Raw genomic sequence first — 23,069 nt, forward strand, 5'->3', positions numbered from 1 at the left:
TCATGTATTTGTGAGGTTGTGAATGATTTGATCAACAAGTCCTGTGACCGTTACTTCCTCTGGCACTTGGCCAGAGCAGGAAGAGCTTATCTAAAATCACAGTTGCTACTAGCTGTGACTTGTTTTCTCTCTTCTCCAGGACTTTGTGTCATGTATCGAGAACTACAGACGAAGAGGACAAGAGCTATATGCATCTCTGTACAAAGATCATGTACAGGTAAGAAGCAAGACAGGATCTTTCTCTGTGCAGTAGACTGGAATCCACCTTGAACACGAAATAAAGGGTCACAAGAGCCTTTGGTTTGAACCCTAAATTGGCTCAGACAAGAGCTGATCATCAGTGAGTCAGTTCTACCTGGGAGACCTACGCCATGGAATTTGGATCCACAGTGTCAGCAGCTGAAGAGACAGGCAGTGTGTCCGTTCACTTATCTTCTCATTCAGCTACTAGTGGATAGGCAGCAAGAGCCCAGGGTACCTCAGACCTTGTGCTGGGAGCTAGGGGCATGACTCTGTTATCTATGCCCCTTGGACAGGCCCTTGCATGTCAGTGTCTCACTATTTGAGTTCACCAACTTCATTCAGAACTAACAATACAATTAATAAATTCGGTTGCCTTTGGGGGAAAAATACGATGAATCATTTAGGATTGCATCCTTTATTTAGAAATATCCCTCATCACACTTATTCCATTTCAAGACAGATAACACTGTTTATCTAAACTTTCAAATCAGCATCTAGTCAAGACCAGGGACCATTTCTCTTCCTGTGGTTGGAAATGCCTGGAAGATTTGTTCACGGCTAGGAGAGTTGTGCTCTGTGGTACTTGGTGGATTTCTGCTGAAATTTGAAAGATGGAAAGTTCACGGGAAAGGACAGAACCTCAGCAGAGGCTCTGAGCCCAGAAGGCAAGGGTCCAATCTCCTGGAACATCAGCCGGGCTCATTTTCAGCTTGGGGCCTGTCTGGGGCTTAGAGGGTATTGAGAAAGTTGTGTGGAGCTCTACTGTTGATTAAGGTATTTTTGAGAAAATCAGCATTTTGAGGCTAATCCATAAGAACACTTTCCAAGTGTTTAAATATTTAAGACAGATTGTTTTGATGTTTTAAAAGATGCAGATATTATCACTGATGGAGATGGTGGTGTCTGGAGCGTTCACCCCGCTTTCTTTTAAGCGAAAGCACACTTTCCCAATGTAGCCTCGCTCCACTTCCTGAGATGTCAAGTCCAAGGTCTGAAAAGAAATCAGGCCCATGAAATATGCCATGTTCTTCAAGGACAGCTTCTCCTAAGTACACTCTGTGAGGTCCTCCCAAGAGGGTGGAGATAATGAGATTCAGGCCCTCACCCACACGGCTCTCAGTAACAGGTTATATAAAACTTCTCCAACTGGGCATTTTACCTACACCCAAGAGGTCGCTGGAGATGCAGGTGCTCACGACATGACAAGATAGCATCACCCAGTGCCCTGGAAGCTAACCCAAGCATCACTGTACTCCATCATCTCATCACCAGCAAATCATGCAGTTCTGATATTTACTCTCCAAATTTCTCATCACTCCAGAGGTACTGGTGGAAACAGATGCTTCTGCTCTGGTCCTGCTGGGATGCCTCTTTGCCATTTCCAGTTCTATTCATTCTTTTCACTGTGGTCTGGCTGCTCTGGCTCTGCTCTGCCATATACCTGGGCTGTCTGCTCTTACACTGAGTCCTCATCATCCCTTACAGATATTCCTTACTAGATCTATGCTTTTTTTTAAGTTACAGTTCTTACAGATTAAAGCTCTTTGCAAGATGCCTTCCACCCCAGAAATGGCCCTTTAAAAAAAAAATGTGAGAGGGGCACTGCTCTGTCTGCTCTCTTTTGGGCTCCCTAGGGGTCAACAGGCTGTATCCATTTCTTGCTCAGGCTCTATGTATCCATTAGGTTTTGGTCCTAGCTTTTTCAGATGTAAGTATCAGAAACTCAACCCAAGCTGGCTTAGGCAATACATGAAATGTTTTGTGTTATTGAAAGATCCAGGAGATCAGGCTTCTTCTGGAAGAAGAGCTGGCTCCAAATATTCAAGCTCTTCTCTAAGGAATCTGTCTCGTCTCTCCCTCTCTCTTGTTCACACACACACACACACACACACTCAAACATACACACACAAATGTACGGGATTACTACAGTTTGAGGCACCAGGGCACATGGAGGAGACTATGTGAGGCTTGAGTGAACTCATGCTCTGGTCCCCAGGTTATACATCCTGAAACCAGGAAGAGCTCATATGAAGGATGAAAAATCATCTGACTTGTGCAGAGGGACTGTCTCATTGCTGAGCGACCTGCCTATAGGCTGTGTCTACCTCAGGTGCAGATACATCATGTGCTTTTTCCTGAAGGACATAAGGTTGCCAAGAGCAGGGGTGTGTGGCCTTGAGTATATACGCATCCAACTCTTTGCTGTCTGCTCTGTATGGGCTCTCGAGACCAACAGTTCCAATCCCAGTAAATGGTGTTCACTAGCCCACCCTATAACCATTCATCACCCACCAAAGTCAGGTCAGCCATACCCCAGCACTGGGCCTGGAAGTAGAGAAGGGTTGATTGCCAAGAGGAAAGCCTCAATGAGGCTACCTAAGAGTTTCTATTTAGCCAAGAATCATAGCTGCCTCTAATTCACCAGTATCCCTGCCTCTGGGTCTGATGTGGCATTTGGCCCATTCGAGGTTTGAACTGAAAGAGGACTCTACTCTGTGCACAAACATGGGCATTACAGACACCTTGCAGGTGTAGAAACTCAGGACTTTTGCTTATTTAGTCATGTCATGTTCTCAGTCCTGGGACCACATATACCCTTCTATTATGGATTAAAAATTGTTCATCTCTGAGGGATGAATGAGGGATCCTATCACCGACACTCGTATGTCTGACTACAGATATTCAAGAAAGCACATTTGCCCTGCGATGAAGACTCAGGCAGACATGAACCTCCAGGTTGCACAACTGGAGCCTAAGGTGGAAGGGATGATCTTGAAAGACTAATTTGAAACTCCAGATGGACAACCCAGTACCTTGGGATTGTTCATCCTCTATGAAGCTCAATATGGAACTACAAATGCAACAGTAGTCTCCAAGGAGCTGAAATATTTTCCCAAACAAGTGTTCATTTCCTATAACTAAATCCATATAAAAGACTTTGGATAGTCATTATTTTCCTGGAGTCTTTTATTAAAAAGTTGGAGTACTTGTAAAATACTATGATGATTTTAGTTATGAATTTAAGAACTGTGGAGAAACAAAGTAATCTTGTTTTGAAATAAGATTTGCTTTATTCACAATAATAATACTAACTGCTTAAGTTTGCGAGGCACCATATTAAACTCTTGAAAATATTGTCTCATTCGATCCTTATATAATCCCATGGTTTTATTATTGTGGCAATCAGTTCAGTTCAGTTCAGTTGCTCAGTTGTGTCTGACTCTTTGCGACCCCATGAATCACAGCACGCCAGGCCTCCCTGTCCATCACCAACTCCCGGAGTTCACTCAGACTCACGTCCATCGAGTCAGTGATGCCATCCAGCCATCTCATCCTCTGTCGTCCCCTTCTCCTCCTGCCCCCAATTCCTCCCAGCATCAGAGTCTTTTCCAGTGAGTCAACTCTTCACATGAGGTGGCCAAAGTATTGCAGTTTCAGCTTTAGCATCAGTCCTTCCAATGAACACCCAGGATTGATCTCCTTTAGAATGGACTGGTTGGATCTCCTCGCAGTCCAAGGGACTGTCAAGAGTCTTCTCCAGCACCACAGTTCAAAAGCATCAATTCTTCGGCGATCAGCTTTCTTCACAGTCCAACTCTCACATCCATACATGACCACTGGAAAAACCATAGCCTTGACTAGACGGACCTTTGTTGGCAAAGTAATGTCTCTGCTCTTTAATATACTATCTAGGTTGGTCATAACTTTCCTTCCAAGGAGTAAGCGTCTTTTAATTTCATGGCTGCAATCAGCATCCGCAGTGATTTTGGAGCCCAAAAAAATAAAGTCTGACACTGTTTCCACTGTTTTTCCATCTATTTGCCGTGAAGTGATGGGACTGGATGCCATGATCTTTGTTTTCTGAATGTTGAGCTTCAAGCCGACCTTTTCACTCTCCTCTTTCACTTTCATCAAGAGGCTTTTGAGTTTCTCTTCACTGTCTGCCATAAGGGTGGTGTCATCTGCATATCTGAGATTATTGATATTTCTCCCAGCAATCTTGATTCCAGCTTGTGCTTCTTCCAGCCCAGCGTTCCTCATGATGTACTCTGCATATAAGTTTAATAAGCAGGGTGACAATATATAGCCTTGAATTACTCCTTTTCCTATTTGGAACCAGTCTGTTGTTCCATGTACAGTTCTGACTGTTGCTTCCTGACCTGCATACAGGTTTCTCAAGAGGCAGGTCAGGTGGTCTGGTATTCCCATCTCTTTCAGAATTTTCCACAGTTTATTGTGATCCACATAGTCAAAGGATTTGGCATAGTCAATAAAGCAGAAATAGATGTTTTTCTGGAACTCTTTTGCTTTTTCCATGATCCAGCACTTTGACTGATGAAGATTCTGAGTTTCCTTCAGATTAAGTGGCTAGTGAAAAGCAGAAATATTGTGACAACCCAAGTTCATCTGACACCAAAGACCATGTGCTTAGAACTATACCATCTGTCTTGTTTTTGAGACAGTTTGCAAGCTTTGAGAATGATTTTCCCATTTAAAATGGTCCAGTTTTTCAGGGTCTACCTCTAAGTCTGCCAGTCTTTGAAGTAATACTGGCAGAAAGTTGGATTTAATAAAATGATTCCAGGGCCCTCGGAAAGGATTCAGGCATGCAGGCTGAAGCTAAAGGCTGTGGAATCAGACAGACTGGATTTCTATCTTAGCTTGGTCAGCTGTTGCTCACCTTGGGGAAATGACTTCTCCTCTTCTAGGCTTCACTCCTTCATGAGGATAATAGAAATTACTTACAAGTTCCCGCATTCACTTTCAGTGTCATTGTGTGGAGGAGATGAGATAGAGCAGGTAAGGGGCTCAGCTTAATATGTGACAATGAGTTTCTTCTCTGTGTCACATCTATAAGGACTGTGCTTCTTGTCATTAACACTTTCACCTTTCAGTTTTCAGAAAAATTAAAATGTAGGATGTGTACCATCAAATATGTGAATAGTTGCCAAAGTTTGCCCTGCAGACAAAGGTGATTCTGCTATCCAAACTGAATTGAAATGTTTTCTTGAATGATGATGTAGGGAACTTCAGGGTGGCATACAAAAGTGGTTTGGGGTGTTGATGGATTTTGTTAAAGGTTTGAGTTATACTCTAACAGAAGATGTGTGCTTCCCCAGTGGCTCAGCGGTAAAGAATCCGCCTGCAATGCAGGAGACATAAGTGATGTGGGTTCGATCCCTGGGTCAGGAAGATCCCCTGGAGGAGGAAATGGCAACCCACTCCAGTATTCTTGCCAGGAAAATCCCGTGGACAGAGAAGCCTGGCGGGCCACAGACCATAGCGTTGCAAAGAGTCGGACATGACTGAGCGACTGAGCACAGCAGAGCACTAGCAGAGAGTACAACAGTCAAGTGCTACGTATGCAAACTGGGGTTATTTTCACTAGTATCAAAGGTTTTGGCTTCTGTGAACAGTCTCATCGCACCTTCAGTCCAGACACTAGAAGGAGTGCTTTCAGTAGGAGTGGGTAGGGACCATGGTAAAATGCCCTGTCTACTTTGAAGGGCAGGGGCAATGGTGTGCTGCTGTATCTGTTCTATCAAATAGCTCCCTAGTCTTCTGATCAGTAGTATGGGGTCCTTTGGGACAGCACAGCACACAGCAGTCATGAAGCTCTATGGGCCAAACGGCAGAGGATTTTTCTCCTCCTTGAACCCGAGTTAAATAGTCTCAAAGCTGGACAAACTGATTTCATCTCCTGACCTGGTCCTGGCTCCAGAGATTTCACTACACACCCTGCAGGTGCTTGGGGCTGCCTTTAGAGGTTATTTTCTTCAGGCAGTTATGAGGGGCTTGGTCTGTTCATCCCAGGAGGTTTGGGGCCAGGCCGATAAGGAGCTGTGTCCAGGGATGATGATATACTTCTGCTTCCCAGAGACGGAGATGTGACAACGTCAAGGCAGCCAATGCTTGGACCAGAATCCAGGAGCAGCTTTTTGGGGAGCTGGGCTTGTGGCATCAGATGGCAGAAGCCACACCCTGCTCCGAGTGGGAACTGGATTGGAGAGAAGGACCGGCTCGTATGCGGAAACGCATCAGACGCTTATCTCCACTGGAGGCCCCGAATCAAGAAAGGCTCAAGGTAAGAATTAGATGCAACAAGACAGGATGCTTCCAGACAGGAAATGTGTAGGGAGGTGTCTCATTGGCTTTTCCATCTGATGTTTCCATCAGGAGTGCTTTGGCGTGAACAGGTAGGAAAGAGAATGTCCACAGTTAACTGTAAGAGTGCAGTGATGTATTCTTGATGCTGTTTGACAGAAGAATCGCTAATTCCCCAAGTACATAGAAGGGATGCTCTAACTACAGTCTGAATGAATGTAGATATGAATGTTCATATCTACACCACCAATCCCCCCAACCTAATGCCATGCTGACATCCATAAAAGTCCATTAGAATGGTCTGGATGCCAGCTTTTGGAAAGAGCGATGTGAGGGACATGGTCTACATGCACAAGTTATGTGTTCTGGAGCAGTCATAGCCAGCCTTCAGATGGGCATTATCGTGCTGGCAAATCCCGTATCAAGCCTTTCAGTGGAAATAGCTGGAACTCAGCTATTTCTACAAGCTTGAGCCAGTGACCCATTTAGTCCAAATGGCGCTGAAACTGGATTAGATTCCCAGGTAAGAAAATCTGGACAGTTCCTGGGACTTGCCTGTAACGAAGCTTGGACTCTCTGCCAAACTTACGTTTTTGTCTTTTAAATGATGAAGAATCATCCTTGGATTTGTAGTGAATATAGGAAGAACCTGTTAACAGCATTTCATGTTCTCACTGAATGATCCTGGTTTAAGAGATTCTAAAAAGCTGTCTTCCCAAATCCTGGAACTCAAGATGTTTTCTTCTGCATTCACCTGAAGTTACAATGTTGGGTTCATTCTCTAGTCCATCACCTCAGAATCTTTTACCCACATTCAATTCTTTGTAAAACCTAATGAACAATTATATTCAATTTATTCAGTAGACATTTTAATTTTTAATGTATTATCAATAAACATCTTGTGGTATATAGTATTTTTCCCTCAAATACATTCCTTAGGAGATGGAGGCAGAAAAAATAAGCCTACCCATGGTGCTGATGGCAAGGCTAAAGGCTGGCTGTGGAACCTGGCCTCTAGTCTCTTGGCTGCCCCAGACCCTGTCTCTGGTCCCCGCTCCAGGGCGACCCATACCACAGACAGCCAGGATGCTCTCTACTCCCATTTGGCATATCTTTGGTAATTACTGTAAATCTGACTTAATGGAAAATTGTGGGTTTTTTCCCCTTTGACTCAGGAGCATTAATATTTGCATTTCATCGTGGTCCTTTAGGATTTGGCATTTTGCTCCCCTTGCATCTGAGTCTTGAGTGTATGAGTGATTCAAAGGGGTCAAATGTGTGTGGGCGTGTGTATGTGTGTTTGTGCAAATCTTTGGAATGGGGGCTGGGGCACATAGGTATCCAAATTTGATTTCTGTTTCTCTGGTTTTATTTTAGGAAATCCAAGACAGAAATGGCAATGCTTCTCAAATAAACACTGAAAACCAAGGTATTCAATTTATCTATTTTTAAATTTAATAGTTAAATGAATTTTTTGCCTTATTTAACATCTTCTTAAAGGTATCAAGTTAATATATTGTAGGAAAAGAATGCTGCAAGTCTAGAGCAGAGAGTGCAGAGCCTTTCATCACTGTGCTCTTGCAGACATGAATACTCTATTAAGGGAAAGATTTGGGGTTTATGTTGCAACAATAAGAACTTTTTTCAGGAAAATTATCTTGTCAATTTGCTCTGTGAGGGAAATCTTAAAAGTACCCTGCCCAATACAAATACATGTTCAATACGTGACCTAAAACACCTCAGAGGAAAATGGGAAAATGTTTTATTTATTTTTTTATTATTATTTTTATTTTTTATTGGAGGCTAATTATTTTACAATATTATATTGGTTGGTTTTGCCATACATTGACATGAATCCACCCCGGGTGTACATGAGTTCCCCTTCCTGAACCCCCCTCCCACCTCCCTCCTCGTCTTATCCTCCCTCTGGATCATCCCCATGCACCAGCCCCGAGCATCCTGTATCATGCGCAAAAGTGGATGGAAGAGATATTTAATACTTACACTGAATTATCTGATCATAAAGATGACAGATATAGTGGTCATTATTATTTTTCCAGTTTGAAAATGTACTTCGAATTCCTTATATTTATGTTTTATGTAATACTCATGGGGGAACTTGGTTGAATTGATATGTTGATAATGTAGTTTATTTTCAGAGATTATTTTGCCCCATACACTTCCAAGTGAAAGTGAAAGTCACTCAGTCATGTCCAACTCTTTTCAAACCCATGGACTATACAGTCCATGGAATTCTCCAGGCCAGAATACTGGAGTGGGTAGCCTTCCCTTCTCCAGGGGATCTTCCCAACCCAGGGATTGAACCCACGTCTCCCACATTGCAGGCAGATTCTTTACCAGCTGAGCCACCAAGGAAGGCCTGAACACATCCAAATGCATACCAAATACTCAGACACGTGCACTATATTTCAGTTTTTGTGTTTCTATCAAAGATGTGCCTTTTGTTTCAAATACTCCCTGTCTGTAAGTTTCATTGTATCCTAGGCTGCAGCTAATGTCATCTTCTTAACCAAGTGACAACTTTCTCAGTTCAGTTCAGTTCATTTCAGTCGCTCAGTCGTGTCCGACTCTTTGAGACCCCATGAATCACAGCACGCCAGGCCTCCCTGTCCATCACCAACTCCCGGAGTTCACTCAAACTCATGTCCATCGAGTTGGTGATACCATCCGGCCATCTCATTCTCTGCCGTCCCCTTCTCCTCCCACCCCCAATCCCTCCCAGCATCAGAGTCTTTTCCAGTGAGTCAACTCGTTGCATGAGGTGGCCAAAGTATTGCAGTTTCAGCTTTAGCATCAGTCCTTCCAATAAACACCCAGGATTGATCTCCTTTAGAATGGACTGGTTGGATCTCCTTGCAGACAAAGGGACTCTGAAGAGTCCTCTCCAGCACCACAGTTTAAAAGCATCAATTCTTCGGTGATCAACTTTCTTCACAGTCCAACTCTCACATCCATACATGACCACTGGAAAAACTATAACCTTGACTAGACGGACCTTGGTTGGCAAAGTAATGTCTCTGCTTTTTAATATACTATCTAGGTTGGTCATAACTTTCCTTCCAAGGAGTAAGCGTCTTTTAATTTCCTTGCTGCAGTCAGCATCTGCAGTGATTTTGGAGCCCAAAAAAATAAAGTCTGACACTGTTTCCACTGTTTTCCCATCTATTTCCTGTGAAGTGATGGGACCAGATGCCATGATCTTAGTTTTCTGAATGTTGAGCTTCAAGCCAACCTTTTCACTCTCTTCTTTCACTTTCCTCAAGAGACTTTTTAGTTCCTCTTCACTTTCTGCCACAAGGGTGGTGTCACATGCATATCTGAGGTTATTGATATTTCTCCCGGGAATCTTGATTCCAGCTTGTGCTTCTTCCAGCCAACTTCCTAGAGCTGATTAAACTTGTCTCATTCAGTGCCTTAGCACCGGATTTTGTGTGGAGCTTGCTATGTTGCCAGTCTGCAGTAACAAAGCCCAGAAATAAGTATCTTGAACCCTGATCCTATGTTGATTTGGGGGTCCCACTGTAGCACAGGACTTGGGATGATATTGTAACACCCATTTTTTGGTTTCTCTTCTTTTCAGCCCAAGCGCCATAACCCTAAGTTTAGAAGGACAGTGTGCCTGCTCTCCTTCTCAAAATGGGTGGCTGCAGAGGGTGCAGTGGCAGAAAGCAGGGGCTGGTTTTATGAGGACTAGGGCCATGGGCAGCTGAGTCCCCTCATTCACCATACATAGGGCCCCCCTGGTGGCTGAGGACCCCAGGTCTTCTCTGTGTTTGGACCCCCAATTCCCAGTAGGGAGCGCAGGAAGGGGAAAAGAAAGGGCTGTGATTCTGCACCGTGCCTTCTGGGGTGCCCGTGTCTGCACAGTGTTTTCTTTGCCTGGGGGAAAGCCTGTGATGACTGTTGCTGTGAGCAGCAGGCGCTTTCACTCATCCAGATGTGAGATGCCCAGGTGGGGAGGAGTTCAAAGAGGTGAGCATCCTGGCACAAAGAAAATGACCAAAAGCCCCCTTGACCTGGCTGCCATGTGCAATGTGCTGCTTAAGGCAGGCAGACACCCAGGACAGGATGGAGGAACAAGATCTAGAGATATACATAGGTCTATGCTTAGCTGGCACCCGAACGCACGTGTCCAGGAGTGCATCCTCAGGAAATAAGTCTGTATGTAGAGACACTGATTGCAGCACAGTAGATTTTGGTGGTACAGAAATAGATAATAGGTGTTTCTCTAAAAATAGGAAACAGGTTGAGTGTTTATGGAAGTTACACAATAGATTATTACACAGCCACGTAAGTTGCTTTCTAAGAACTTCTAATGGAATAGGAAAGTATTCATGGCATACTAAATTTTTTTGAGCAAAAATTTAGAAAAGAAAAACTATAGATTGAATATAATTTTCATCATGTCAAAAATTATATGTGTGCATACGTATACATGGGGCTTCCCAGGTGACTCAGGGGCAAAGAATCAGCCTGCCGATGAGGAGATGCATGAGACACGGGTTTGATCCCTGGGTCAGGAAGATCCCCTGGAGAAGGAAATGGCAACCGGCCTCAGTATTCTTGCCTGAAAAATCCCATTGACAAAGGAGCCTGGTGGGCTACAGTCCATGGGATTGCAAAGAGACAGACACAACTGAGCATGAACACACTTGTATTTCTGCACATATACGCATGTGTGCAGAAATGATATAGAAGTACACCAAACTATGGCCAGTGAGGGCAAGCAGCCTAGAGATGAAAGGGACTCTAGCGAGGGACTTGGTTCAGATCCTGCCTCAGATGTTAGTAGCCATACGACCTTGAGTGAAATAATTAGCCTCCGTCAGTACCTTCATTTGCCAAGTGAGGATGTAATGGAATCTACAACCTAGGTAAGAGTAGAGGGAAAATGTCATGCAAGAATCTGGCACGGAGAACGTGCTCACTAAATGGAGGCTGTTGTTATTTGAACTCTCTCTGGGTTCACGGGCAATATTTGTTTTATTTTTCACAATTTTTGTATTTCTTCCAATTTCATGAGTTTTCCAAGTTTTTTGTTTTTTACAATAAGAAGGTAGTTTCCATAATTAGGAGGGAAAAGGTCACTTTTTAAAAAGAGTGAACAAAGTGAAGTTGAGAAAAAGCAAATCCTGGTGACCCTCTAGGGAATCGCTTTACTGAATAATGAAGGTGAATTTTGAAATGTCACCCTGTGGTTACTGGAGACCCGAGAGCAACCGGGCTTAGATACACTTTCTGGAGTAAATCAAACTGCAGGCATGATCACCTCACAATGAGGTCAGAGGGGTATGTACACTTTCAGAAAGAGTGAGGGACACCCTGGGATCCACGCCGTTCATGGCTGCTCTGAGACTTTGCAGTTCCTCCCAGGGCCTCGGGCCTAGGCTGCACACTTCCCTCATGATGCAAGGTGGCCCCTGCCCGAAACACATGTCCCCTTTATGCTGTTGCAGATGAGCTGACGCTGAAGGAAGGCGAGAGCGAGAGAGACGAGGTGGTGGACTGCACCCAGCTGACCTTCTTCCCTGCCTTGCATGAAAGCCTGCACTCTGAAGATTTCTTAGAACTGTGTCGGGAAAGACAAGTCATCTTACAAGAGCTTCTTGATCATGAAAAGGTAACACAGCCCGTCACGATTACTCTTTAAAGATTCTCAGACATGAGAGAATTCAACTTTATGCATTCACATGGGAGATGATATCTCTATTCACCATAAAAAAGTGAAGGAGCAAAAAAAACCCAGCATACTCCTAAATTTATGGGCCAGAGTAAGTGTGTGAATGCCCATACATCTTGTATCAAAATGTTTAGATGTAAATCATGTTTCTAATCTGTTAAATGAAATATGTTCTAATGTCCTACATTGACCTTTATAGTAACCTGGGAGGCCAGTTTCAACTTAGAATTCTTGACCTTCTTGTGGTTCAGCATCTTGGCCCCTGCTCACAGCCTGACCACCCTGAGGGTTGATCCCACACCTTCATAAGGGGCCTTGGTGGATGTGTTTGGACACTGACCCATTTGTCCCAGCTGTCCCCACACTCCTCACCCTGAAATCAGCTCCCCTTGGCCACCACTCAAGCCTAGAGGAAGCATACTCATGGCACCGTGAGCCCCGGAAAGGGTGGGCCTGTGCATAGAGTGCACAGCCAGGAGGCAGGCTGGGCAGTTAGCAGGGAAACCCACGGTTGGGAATGCCTGGAGCTGGGCTGTGGGATTCCAGGCTCTTGGTGTGCATGACCTCTGGGTATGCCTGGAGGAGGGTTGGGGGTCTCTCTGAAGTACAGGGACAGAGGTGGGCTCTCTTACACAAATCTAAGTAAGTATGGAAGATGAAGCACTTGTCTTAAAGTGAAACAGAACTGAACTGAAATCCCAACATGGCCACATACTAAATAAATGGCCTGTTACTTCATCCTCGTGAGCCTCAGTTACTCTCATCTTTAATATAGCAGCCATAGCAACCATTTCACATAATTCTCATAAGCCTTAAATGGAATAATGGAAGCAAAGTGACTAGCACAGAGCCCAGCTCATGTGAGGTGGCTTATTAAAGACCAGTTCTCTTCCCTTCAAAGGCCGTCTATCTCATCTATCAACACTTCTGTCTGGGTTACTATGCATGTAAGTGAAGAAGAGGCCCCAGCAAAACAGAGGAGTGGGCAGGGCAGGGCCAGAAAGTCATACATTCTATACAGAGGTGAATGCGTGAGAGCTGAGGGCTAGACTGGCCACAGGGTAGAGAAGAGCAGAGCAGAGCTACGGGCCACTGAGTAAGCAGCCTGGATTTCCAGGCACAGATGACAAGCTCAGAGAGTCTGTGATGGGTTTCAGCAAAGAGCAGAAACTGAAGCCTGTCCTTTCCAGGGGCAGGTTCCTGGTAGAGACTCCTGGAGGGTGTCAGATTGGGATTTGCTCCTTCCAGGCATTGGGTAAAAGGGCTGGCTTGAAGTGCATTGGCCAAAGGGATGACTGCAGAGCTTCTACCACATTGCTTAGTTTCTTTCAGATCTGGGTAGCAGTTCAATCAACACAGTCCTGGAAGAACAAGGTCCTTATATGTGCTTAACGCACAGCTTTCAGCCAGAGAGCACCTTTGCAAGCCCCCATTATATCTTGCCACCGTGCCTCTGCTCATGCTGGTTCATCTACCTGCAGTGTTCTGCATGCTAGACTCCTGGCAGCTAACTCATTGAAGCCCATGTTGACCGGTCCCCAATATGAGACCTAGAGAGCTTTCTCTCCTTCATTCCCTGTGTCCCCTGCCCATTACGTCTCCTCCTACCTTTGCCCCGGCATACAGGCTAACCTTCACCACTTCACCTGTCTCTCTCTCACTGTACTGATGCTCATTAATGGAGGGACCCCCATTTCTTCCTGAGGTGCCCTACTAGGGGCATGCCTAGAGAAGCCAGTCAGTAAACACTGATGAAAAAGATTTATTATGAGTGTGTGTGCGCTAAGTTGCTTCAGTTGCGTCTGACTCTTTGTGACCCATGGACTGTAGCCCACCAGGCTCCTCTGTCCATGGAATTATCCAGGCAAGAGTACTCAAGTAGGTTGCCATGCCCTCCTGCAGGGGATCTTCCTGACCCAGGGATCAAACCCACATTTCTTATGTCTCCTGCACTGGTAGATGGGTTCTTTACCACTAATGCCACCTGGGATGCCCCAAAGATTTATTATATTTACATTCCTTTTATTTTGGCTATGGAAGTAGTGTTAGTCTACTGTGTTAAGTTTAAAAAGTGGATATTAAAACATATATATGTAACATATATATATGTGTGTATACATATTCATAATATCCAGCTGCTGAGTGCTAACGGCTGATAACAGTTTGAACACATCATCTGTTAATATGTTCATATAGGTAAATGGATGTTTAGTAGCTGTCTAGTCAATTGAAAACAGCTAAGAGATCAATGCTTTCTTACTTTGAAAACCTTTCTTTGCTTTATGCTCTTAAAGGATCTTGTGAAGCAGTGATTCTCAGCATGGGGCAGCTTTACTCCCAGGGTCCATTGCCAATGTCAGGAGACACATTTAGTTGTCATGACTTGGTGGGGAAGGGTTGCTACTGGCATCTAGTGGGCAGAGGCCAAGGATGCTGCTTCACCTCCTCCAATGCTCAGGAGAGAAGAGATTAATTATTCAGCCCCAAATGCCCATAGTGCCAAGGTGAGAAATCTTGATATGAAGGATGCATATTACACATATTATTGAGCCCTAGCCATCCCTCCCTACTTCCCTGATAGGGTAAGGAAATAGGGAATTATATGTTGTCTCCATATTGACATGTAATTTTTTATATTGTGTTGATAAGAAGAGAGCAATGGCAATGCTTTGTTTTCATTTGGTATATTAATTTTCTATTGCTGCCATAACAAATTACCAAAAATTTGGTGACTTAAAACAACACAGATTTATTATCTCAAAACTCTGAGCACAACATATCTCAGCTGGTTTTCTGCCTAAGAGTCTCACAGGGGCTGAAACTGAGGTGTTGGCCTGGCTGCGGGTCTCTCTAGAGACTCTGGGAATGAACGCACTTTCGAGCTCATTCAGGTGTTGGCAGAATCCAGTTCTACGATTCTGTAGGACTGAGGTCCCTGTTCCTTGCTGGCTGTTGCTGCTACTGCTGCTGCTAAGTCACTTCAGTCGTGTCCGACTCTGTGTGACCCCATAGACGGAAGCCCACCAGGCTCCCCCATCCCTGGGATTCTCCAGGCAAGAACACTGGAGTGGGTTGCTGGCTGTTAGCCAGGGCTTATTCTGAGCTGCTGGAGGTTGCCCACATCCCTGCCTTGTGGCCCCCTTCCTGCATCTTCAAAGCCAGCTGCAGTGGCCTTCTCACCCTGAACATCTCTCCAACCCCCTTCTGCCTCATCTTCCCTCTCCTTCGTCTCCCTTCTGCCTCTCTCCTCCACTGAATCTCTCCCACCAACTCTTCCACCTTCTTCTTCAGCTGCTAAGGTCTCATGGGAATTGGACCCACCAGGTAATCCAGGGTAATCTCAATATTTTAAGGTCTACTGATTTGCAATCTTAATTTCATCTGAAATGAGGAATCATTTCCAGCCCTTCAAGTACCACCTGGGTTAGTGTTTGATGGGATAACCAGGGACGATGCTCTTGGAGGACATCTTTGTCCCCAAATACTGCCTGCCACATTTGGTGCCACTGAGGGTCCACGTTTCACCTAATCCATGTTCCAACCTTCCAAGAAGAGCTTCTGCAGATAGTGTGACTCCCAGGTGCTTGCCAAGACTGGCCAGGTTTCTGCAGCCCTCACTGGGCTGGGCTGAAGGCAAGGTCTGAAGTTTATAGTCACAGTCAGTGCTAATATCAGCCTGCCCTGTGCAGCGGATACTTGCTTTCAGTATTTTTGCTAATTGTCTTACTCTGCAGCACTTCACTCCGGGGTCTTGTTGGGGAAGACAGAGCCTGAAGCCCCCAGGTGGCTAACTTTCCCAGCCTCTGAGAGGCAGGCTAGGAGTAGCAAGATGCTGTTCTCCTGTCCTCCCCTGCCTGTACTTAAACTTCAGTCTTTCTGGGTCTCCATGTCACACAGAAGGAAGCTGTCAGAATGCTTCATGTGGCTCGTGACTCCAGGCTGTGCAGACAGGAGCTTGTGAAGCCCAACAGGGGCTGAGGCAGGAACTGTCTTGTTTTCATGTAGCGCTTGGTGTCCCTTTGTCTGCGGAGAGGGACCACCCAGGTTGGGGGGGCCAAAGGAGCGTCAGCTCCCAGGAATGAGGTGCTGAGCAGCTGCAAGCAAGATGGTTCTGAACATTATCAAGACATTTGTTCTTTGCACAAGTTGTTCTGATCCATTTTGTTGGGTTGTGCTCATTGTCTCTGGCTTTATGGTTAATTGTGGAAGAGAATGTTTTCTGATTCAGCTGAATTCCTGCAGGGTCAGTGGACCAAACCACCAGACACAGCTGCTCGCTGGAGAAGCTCTAGGAGACAGGCAAGGGCCCCATGGGGACAGGCTCCCTGGAGGCAGTGTGGGCAGGGGTTCTAGTCTGGCCCCAGTTCCACCTCCACCTCTTATATTACATGTCCTCACCGTAGACTCTGTGCCAGGCGCAGAGGAGCTTATTACTGTGACCGTGGCTCTTCCTTTAATAGTATCTTAGGATTTGTTCTTTTGGTCCAAGATAAAGGGGAAAATGGGGTATGAACTCTGAACACCAAGCTATGATCTTGAGGAAGTGGGGAAGGGCCTGTCAGTGCAAACGAGAAAGTGCTCCTCTATGGATGGCGTAGAACCCCAGACGGGCCTGCTCCCAGCAGGTCAGGTTTCTCGTGGGTTCTACTCTGACCCTCTGCTCCATCCTTCATCATCTCAGCAGGAAAGAGATCCACTCAGACCTGGATTCTCTCAATCTGTCCCGGTTCAGCACTTGCCCAGTCGAGAAAGGGAGAATTGTTGCACTGACTCTAGAACCGTGGTGCAAATGGTAAAGAATCGTCTGTCAATGCAGGAGATTCATGAAACGCAGGTTTGATCTCTGTGTTGGGAAGACCCCTGGAGAAGGAAATGGCAACCCACTCCAGTATTCTTGCCTGGAAAATGCCATGGACAGAGGAACCTGGTAGGCTACACAGCTCATGGGGTGGCAAAGAGTTAGACATAACTGAGCACACACATACACACACACACACATACTCACACACACACATACTAGAACCATGGAAGTGTTCAAGCAAAGATACAGGAAGTGTGCCACAGCAGGGGTGTGTGTGTGTGTGTGTGTGTGTGTGTGTATGTGTGTATATAGATAGAGAGATGGTTATTTTCTACATTTCCTCAGACTAATATTTTCTGCTTGTGTTGAGACATTTTATAGCAAGTATTGTTGTAATTCTATTCAGCATTGTTGAGATAATGTCAGCCTTGTTGAGAATTCTCCTAATTCAGATGTCTCCATAAGACCTTGTGGGTCTCGTGTGTTTTCTAAGTGAAAGCACACCCATGCAGTGTATATGTGGCAGGCGTGCACCCACACTCAGAAAAACCAGAGCATCTGCCTTCAGTGGCCATCAGAGAAAGTGGGCAGGCAGCCTCATGGCTAGTCCTGCCCCTTCTCCCTGCCCTCTCAGAAGCACTTGCTTTTGGGCCTTTGTAAGACCCAGCCTAGGAAATTTCAGGGCACATCTCCTCACACACTCCTGGATGGCTTGTCCCTACAGAGGCCTCTGAGGGAAGCGAGCAGACCAGAGCTCAGAATGGCAGCAGCTTAATTCATTTCTATGTGAGAACACTGGAGCTCTGATCGCCTCCAGCGATACCTGGGACAGTAATTATTCTATGCCACTTTTGCGCCATTGATTAATGATTCCCAGAACCACAAACACATTTCTCTGCAAACAGCTCCATTTGACGCGAGGAGTGGTTTATTTAATGCATGTTAACCGTGGGCTTGTGTCAGCTGCTGCGTCCCTTGCACCTCCTCCACAGAGCTGCTTGCAAAAGTGTCTCCACTTAAATATGCTTCTAGACCCAGTTCAGAGTCAGAACTCCCATGGGAGTTGTTTTTATTGTTGCTTGAAAATAAATTAATTAATTACATGAATTAATTATTTAATCCATGTAATTATATGTAATTAACTAATTAATTACATGAAAAACTAAACATTTATTTTTTCATACAGACTCAATGTAAAATATTAGTATGGCTTTGTTAGAAATGAAATCAGCTGAAAGGGAGATCTTTTTGTGCTGAACAGCAGAGAGCAGCATCAAGCTTTTCATAGGTATTTTTAGCTGAAGTCATTTGTAGAAAATGAAGAAGTGTGTTAAACTTCTCATGAATCTTCCCTCTAGGTGAGTCACCATGACTTTTCTAGAATGCAGAGCTACACGTGTGGTCCCTACTGAAAGCCTTCTGAGGCTCTCTTTGGCACACTTCGTGCCCTTCTGAGCTGGCCCTGTGCTTCCCTGGACTTGCTTCTCTCACCCTTACACGAGTGTGCAAGTGTGCATGCACACACACCTGCCTTTTTACTCTAATTATACAGAATTGTTTATATTCTCTAAACATGTCCCACTGTCTCAAGACTTAGTGCCTTGGAAATTTTCTCCTCTGTTTTTAATCTTCTTAACTCATAACCACAGGCTTGGGGTCACCACCTCAAGACTCTACTGCTCTGATGTCACCTCCACTCCCTCTCCGGGCTCTGTCTGAGCCAGGCACTCTCCTCTGTGTCCCCAAAATATGTGTGCTTCCCTCCAACATCATGCTCTTCGAGGACAGTTGATATTCTCCTCTCTTTCCTGTCAAGCCACAAGCACCACAAAAATGTGCTTTATCTCCCCTTGTGTTTGCGTGGGGGCACAGGCTAAACATCTAATGCATCTCTATTAAATGAAAGGATGAGCAAATAAGTGAGTGGTAGCCATAGGTTTGCATAAGACAAGACCTCAGCTTTCATAGCCTGGCTGGTGTCCCAGGCTCAGTTTCTAAGTATGGTCTTCAGGTCATCTGCATCAGAATCACCTGGCCTGTCTAATCAAATGCAGACTCCAGGGCCCACTCTGTACCTGCTGAATCAGAACAACTGGGATGTAACCTGGGAATATGAACTTTAACAAGCTGCCTGGGCGACTCTCCTACCTAAGCTTTTCAAATGAATGCTGAGATTCATGGGTCTGGGTTTTACAATATGCAGAGCTGCCGTAGCTAGAAACATGTTCCAACTTTACCCACTGATGCGTGGATCCTCAGTAAGTGCAGTTAGTGCCATGCACTGCGCTTTGAACAGTCTTCAGAACTTGTAATCCGTTTCAGTTTCCATCCTTTTCCATTTGGTCTCCTCAGAGCCAGCAGAGAAAGGCCGAAGGTTCAGTTGTTTGCAGACTCGCTTGTGGAAGTGGCAGATGCAGGCAGACGGGTCATCCCAGCTCCTTGTCTCTGTCTGAAAAGATGAGCTGCCACCAACAGATCCTTGCATTATATTTCTTCTCAGATTTGCCAAGTTGGCATATAAAAAATGGTGTCTCCTTATTGTTTTAATATACATTTCTTTGACTACTAGTGTGACAGAATGCTTCATCTAAAACTCATCCATGTAGAAAAAGTGGATGTCTGAGTTCATAGGTAGTCAATGTAAATGGAGTTGAATAGCCTCTTTCCTTTTGGATATTTAACTTTTTCTCAGCAATCTCTGCTTTTTTTTTTAAAAAAAAAGAGAGAATGCTTATTCCAGACACCAATGTAGCAGAATTTATTGTTAACAAGGTCTAGGTGAGCAGATGTACGGAAAGAGAAGTGTGGCACCTGTGAACAGAGCTGAAGCTTTCTTTGCAGTAGATTTTGCAGAGAAGTATGACAAAATGTGGGCTTCCCAGGTGGCTCAGTAGTAAAGAATCCGCCTGCAGTGTGGGAGATAGTGGTTCGATCCCTGAGTCGAGAAGATCCCCTGGCGAAATGAATGGCAGCCCACTCCAGTATATTTGCTTGGGAAAACCCATGGACAGAGGAGCCTGGCAGGCTACAGTCCATGGGGTCGCAAAGAGTCAGACATGACTGAGCGACTAAACACCAGCAACAATGAGAAAATGTACACATTAGCTCTGTTACTGGATACCTCGTGTGATAGTGCTGAATCTTACATTTTCTACCTGTAAAATTAAGATGTTGCACTTAGTTGCAGACTAATAGTGCTGGAAGAAATCTTGAGAGAGCCTCCAGCTGAACTTCCCCTTTTGCAGACATCAGACTGAGGCCTGCTTCTAGGAGAATGTGCTGGCATGGGCTTCCACAGAATGTCCCAGCATGTTATTGCCCCTCTAACTTTAACTCTGGTGGTTTTGGACTTCCAGACAACCTGTTCCTTATCATACCTGGGTCAGGTATGGCTGTGTGCTTACTTATCCACCCATCAGGAGTGAAAATATGTCACTTAGCCGATCTTAAAAATGTTCTACTTGTGGAGCTGAAGTTCCACTCTTTTTAAAGTGATTGATAGAATCGTAGCAGGAGGGATTTCTTCATCACGACTGAACTTGGTGATGGAGCCCTCTTAGGGTTAATTTAAATGAAAGAGCAGGGAATAGTTCACTTGGGCTCATTTTCCAGTTTTTAGAATGTTATTCTTTTCTAGCAGAATCCATTTTTAAGCTACTGACCCAGCTCTCACCAGACATTCTTCTTGTGGTTTGGTTTATTCTGGTTATTACTTAATTCTCCCCCAAAGGAAAGCACCAGGAGATCATGAGAACATGCTGCAGCCTCTTCTGTTGGCACCACAGAGTCTGGCAAGGGTGGGGCATCACAGGGACAGGAGAGGCCAGGGAGGTACACAGCCCTGTGGACTCGGGCCCCACATCCAACCACGTGAACTTGAGGATGAAGTCTCCTCTGTGCAAAGATGTAAGAGAAGAAGCTTCAACAGCTTGGCCTAGGAAGCATAAACACCCTCCAATGATGCTGGTGGGAGTGTGAATTAGTGTCACCTTGCAGGAGGGCAGTCTGGCACTAGATCAGAATATAAAATGTCTACACCCTTTGACCTGCAGTTCTACTTCTAGGAATTTAGAAAATTTTTACAGATTTACATATGTGTTCAAAGTGACCGAGGCACAAGGATCGTCACTGCAGCATGCCTTGTAATGTTAAAACATTTGAAAACAAATCAATAGAAGGTTGTAGCACATCCGTGCAAACTAATGGTCTGTATCTTTTAATACAAGTGAGACAACTCTGTGAGAAGTGATTTGGAAAGGGCTCTTAGATGGCCTATTAAAGAAGACAACTAGATGCAGTCCAGTAGCTGTATGAATATGCTTTTTGTGTAAAAAAAAAAAAAAGATAATATGTAAAAAACAAACTATGTAGGCACAGAATCTCTTCAGAAGATTATACTGCAGGAGAGACAAAACTTTTCCTCTACCCCCTTAGAGTCTCTATTTAGGCTACAGCATTGAGTTGACAGAAGACAGATTGACAGGAGAAGTGCAGACAGATTTTATTTTTGCGAGTACATGGAGGCCTTCCAAGGAAAATGAAGGCACTTAAGGCCCTCAGGATCTGAGCATGCCTGCTTTCCAGCTTCACCAGCCACACTGACCTCTTTTCTGCTCCCCAGATCTGCCCTTCCTGCCTCTATGCTCTGAGATGGATATTCCTGTTCCATGAAATTTCTTCTCCCAGCCTTGCCATGACTACTCATTTCCATCCTTCAGGTCTCAGAGGTTTGTCTGAGATAGTGTTCCCTCCAAGTTTCTCTCTGCCTTATATCATTATCAACCTGTTTTTTTTTTTTCCTTCTTTCAATGCATATCACAGTTTTTTATAATGTATTGGTGGATGTGTCTTCCCCCACTGGATTTTAAGTCCCACAAGGCTAGGGTTCTTGTTTATCTTGTTTGTCCCTCACTTTGGCTAAATCCCATTTGAAGTGGGGCGTGAGAACTGGTATGCAGGGCTGCTTTCCAGGTTTCACCACTGCTGCCCCATCATTGCTCCCAAAGGTGAGCAGGGAGCTTAACTTCAACCCCAGGCTCTTCCATTTACCCATCTTTGGTGAGATTCTTACCTCTGCATCCTCTTTCTTTGTCATCTCTAAATTAGACTAGTAAAATTTTTCTTTCCCAGTTGTAAGGATTATGCGTAAAAGGTTTACAATGTGAAAGTGGAAGTGTTAGTCACTCAGTCATGTCCAACTCTTTGCAACCCCCTGGACTGTAGCCCCCTAGGCTCCTCTGTCCATGGGATTCTTCAGTCAAGAATACTGAACAAGGTAGCCATTCCTTTCTCCAGGGCATCTTCCTGACCCAGGGATCAAACACAGGCCTCCTTCACTGCAGGCAGATTCTTTACCATCTGAGCCACCGGAGAAGTTCAATGGTTATATAGTAGGTTTTTTGGCTTTTGTTTTTTTAAAAGTCAGTTCTTCTTTTGTATAGCTGGAATTAGCACAGAATTATCCTGAGAAAATGTTGGCCTTGGTCTTATTCTGGTTCCTTTGAGCTCCCGTCCCCGAGAATTCATGTATTCTCCCACTCATTCCTTCAGAGATTTATTCTATGTAAGGACCCAACTAGTCCTTACTTAATGTGGAACTCTGGTTCATACCAAGACACCATCCCAGGTCAGTCTCCCCAGAAAGCCAACACTGAGCCAGAGATGTGCACATGGCACGTTTATTGGGAGTGCGGGTTGCTGGATGGGGTGCAGGACGTGCACCCTCACTGCGGTCTCAACCAGGCCTCAGCTGAGCCCACGGGAGCTCAGAGTGAATGGAGGCAAAGGGCCCAGCCCCTCTGCCTCTGAGCTGACCCATTGTTGGGGACAGATGACCCCTGAGACAGGGACATGACCCATGACAGGTACTCTCTTTAGCTGAGGGGATTCTGGGAAACTGCCAGCATCTTCAGCTGCTGAGAAAACGTGCTTGAGCCAGAAAGAAGGGATCTGGGCACAGTTGGTGCCTCCTCTGCACGCACCTGGGAGCAGCCTTGGCCTTTGCAGACTGTAGTACCAGTCTTGTACTTGTGGTTCTAGGCAGACTTGGTTCCAGTACTGTCCTAGTCACTTGCCAGATGTTTTCTTGACAAGTTTCTTCATGTCTGTGTCTGAGTGATGACTCAGACCTCAGAAACATTCCTCACTGCTTACTGAAGAGTGTTTTGCATAGTTGTAGAAGATCTTAAAGTGAGAGGGAAAATCTCAACATGTTCGAAA

At 45.0% G+C, this 23,069-nt stretch overlaps 1 protein-coding gene across 5 annotated transcripts in view; it reads left to right on the top strand.

The window, feature by feature from the left end:
- WDFY4 (WDFY family member 4) overlaps positions 1 to 23,069 on the top strand; it is a 255,392-nt gene that overhangs the window by 155,862 nt on the left and 76,461 nt on the right. For all 5 annotated transcript variants that reach the window (XM_088842090.1, XM_088842089.1, XM_088842091.1 and 2 more), the window contains exons 40-43: positions 140 to 217; positions 6,122 to 6,328; positions 7,726 to 7,777; positions 11,826 to 11,989. In XM_088842090.1, the coding sequence (XP_088698216.1) occupies positions 140 to 217; positions 6,122 to 6,328; positions 7,726 to 7,777; positions 11,826 to 11,989 (501 nt within the window). The remainder of the gene's footprint in view (positions 1 to 139; positions 218 to 6,121; positions 6,329 to 7,725; positions 7,778 to 11,825; positions 11,990 to 23,069) is intronic.

This window comes from Moschus berezovskii, chromosome 12, assembly GCF_049115385.1.
Source record: "Moschus berezovskii isolate FMDL1 chromosome 12, NW_MosBer_1.0, whole genome shotgun sequence".
In the NCBI taxonomy this organism is placed as follows: Eukaryota; Metazoa; Chordata; class Mammalia; order Artiodactyla; family Moschidae; genus Moschus; species Moschus berezovskii.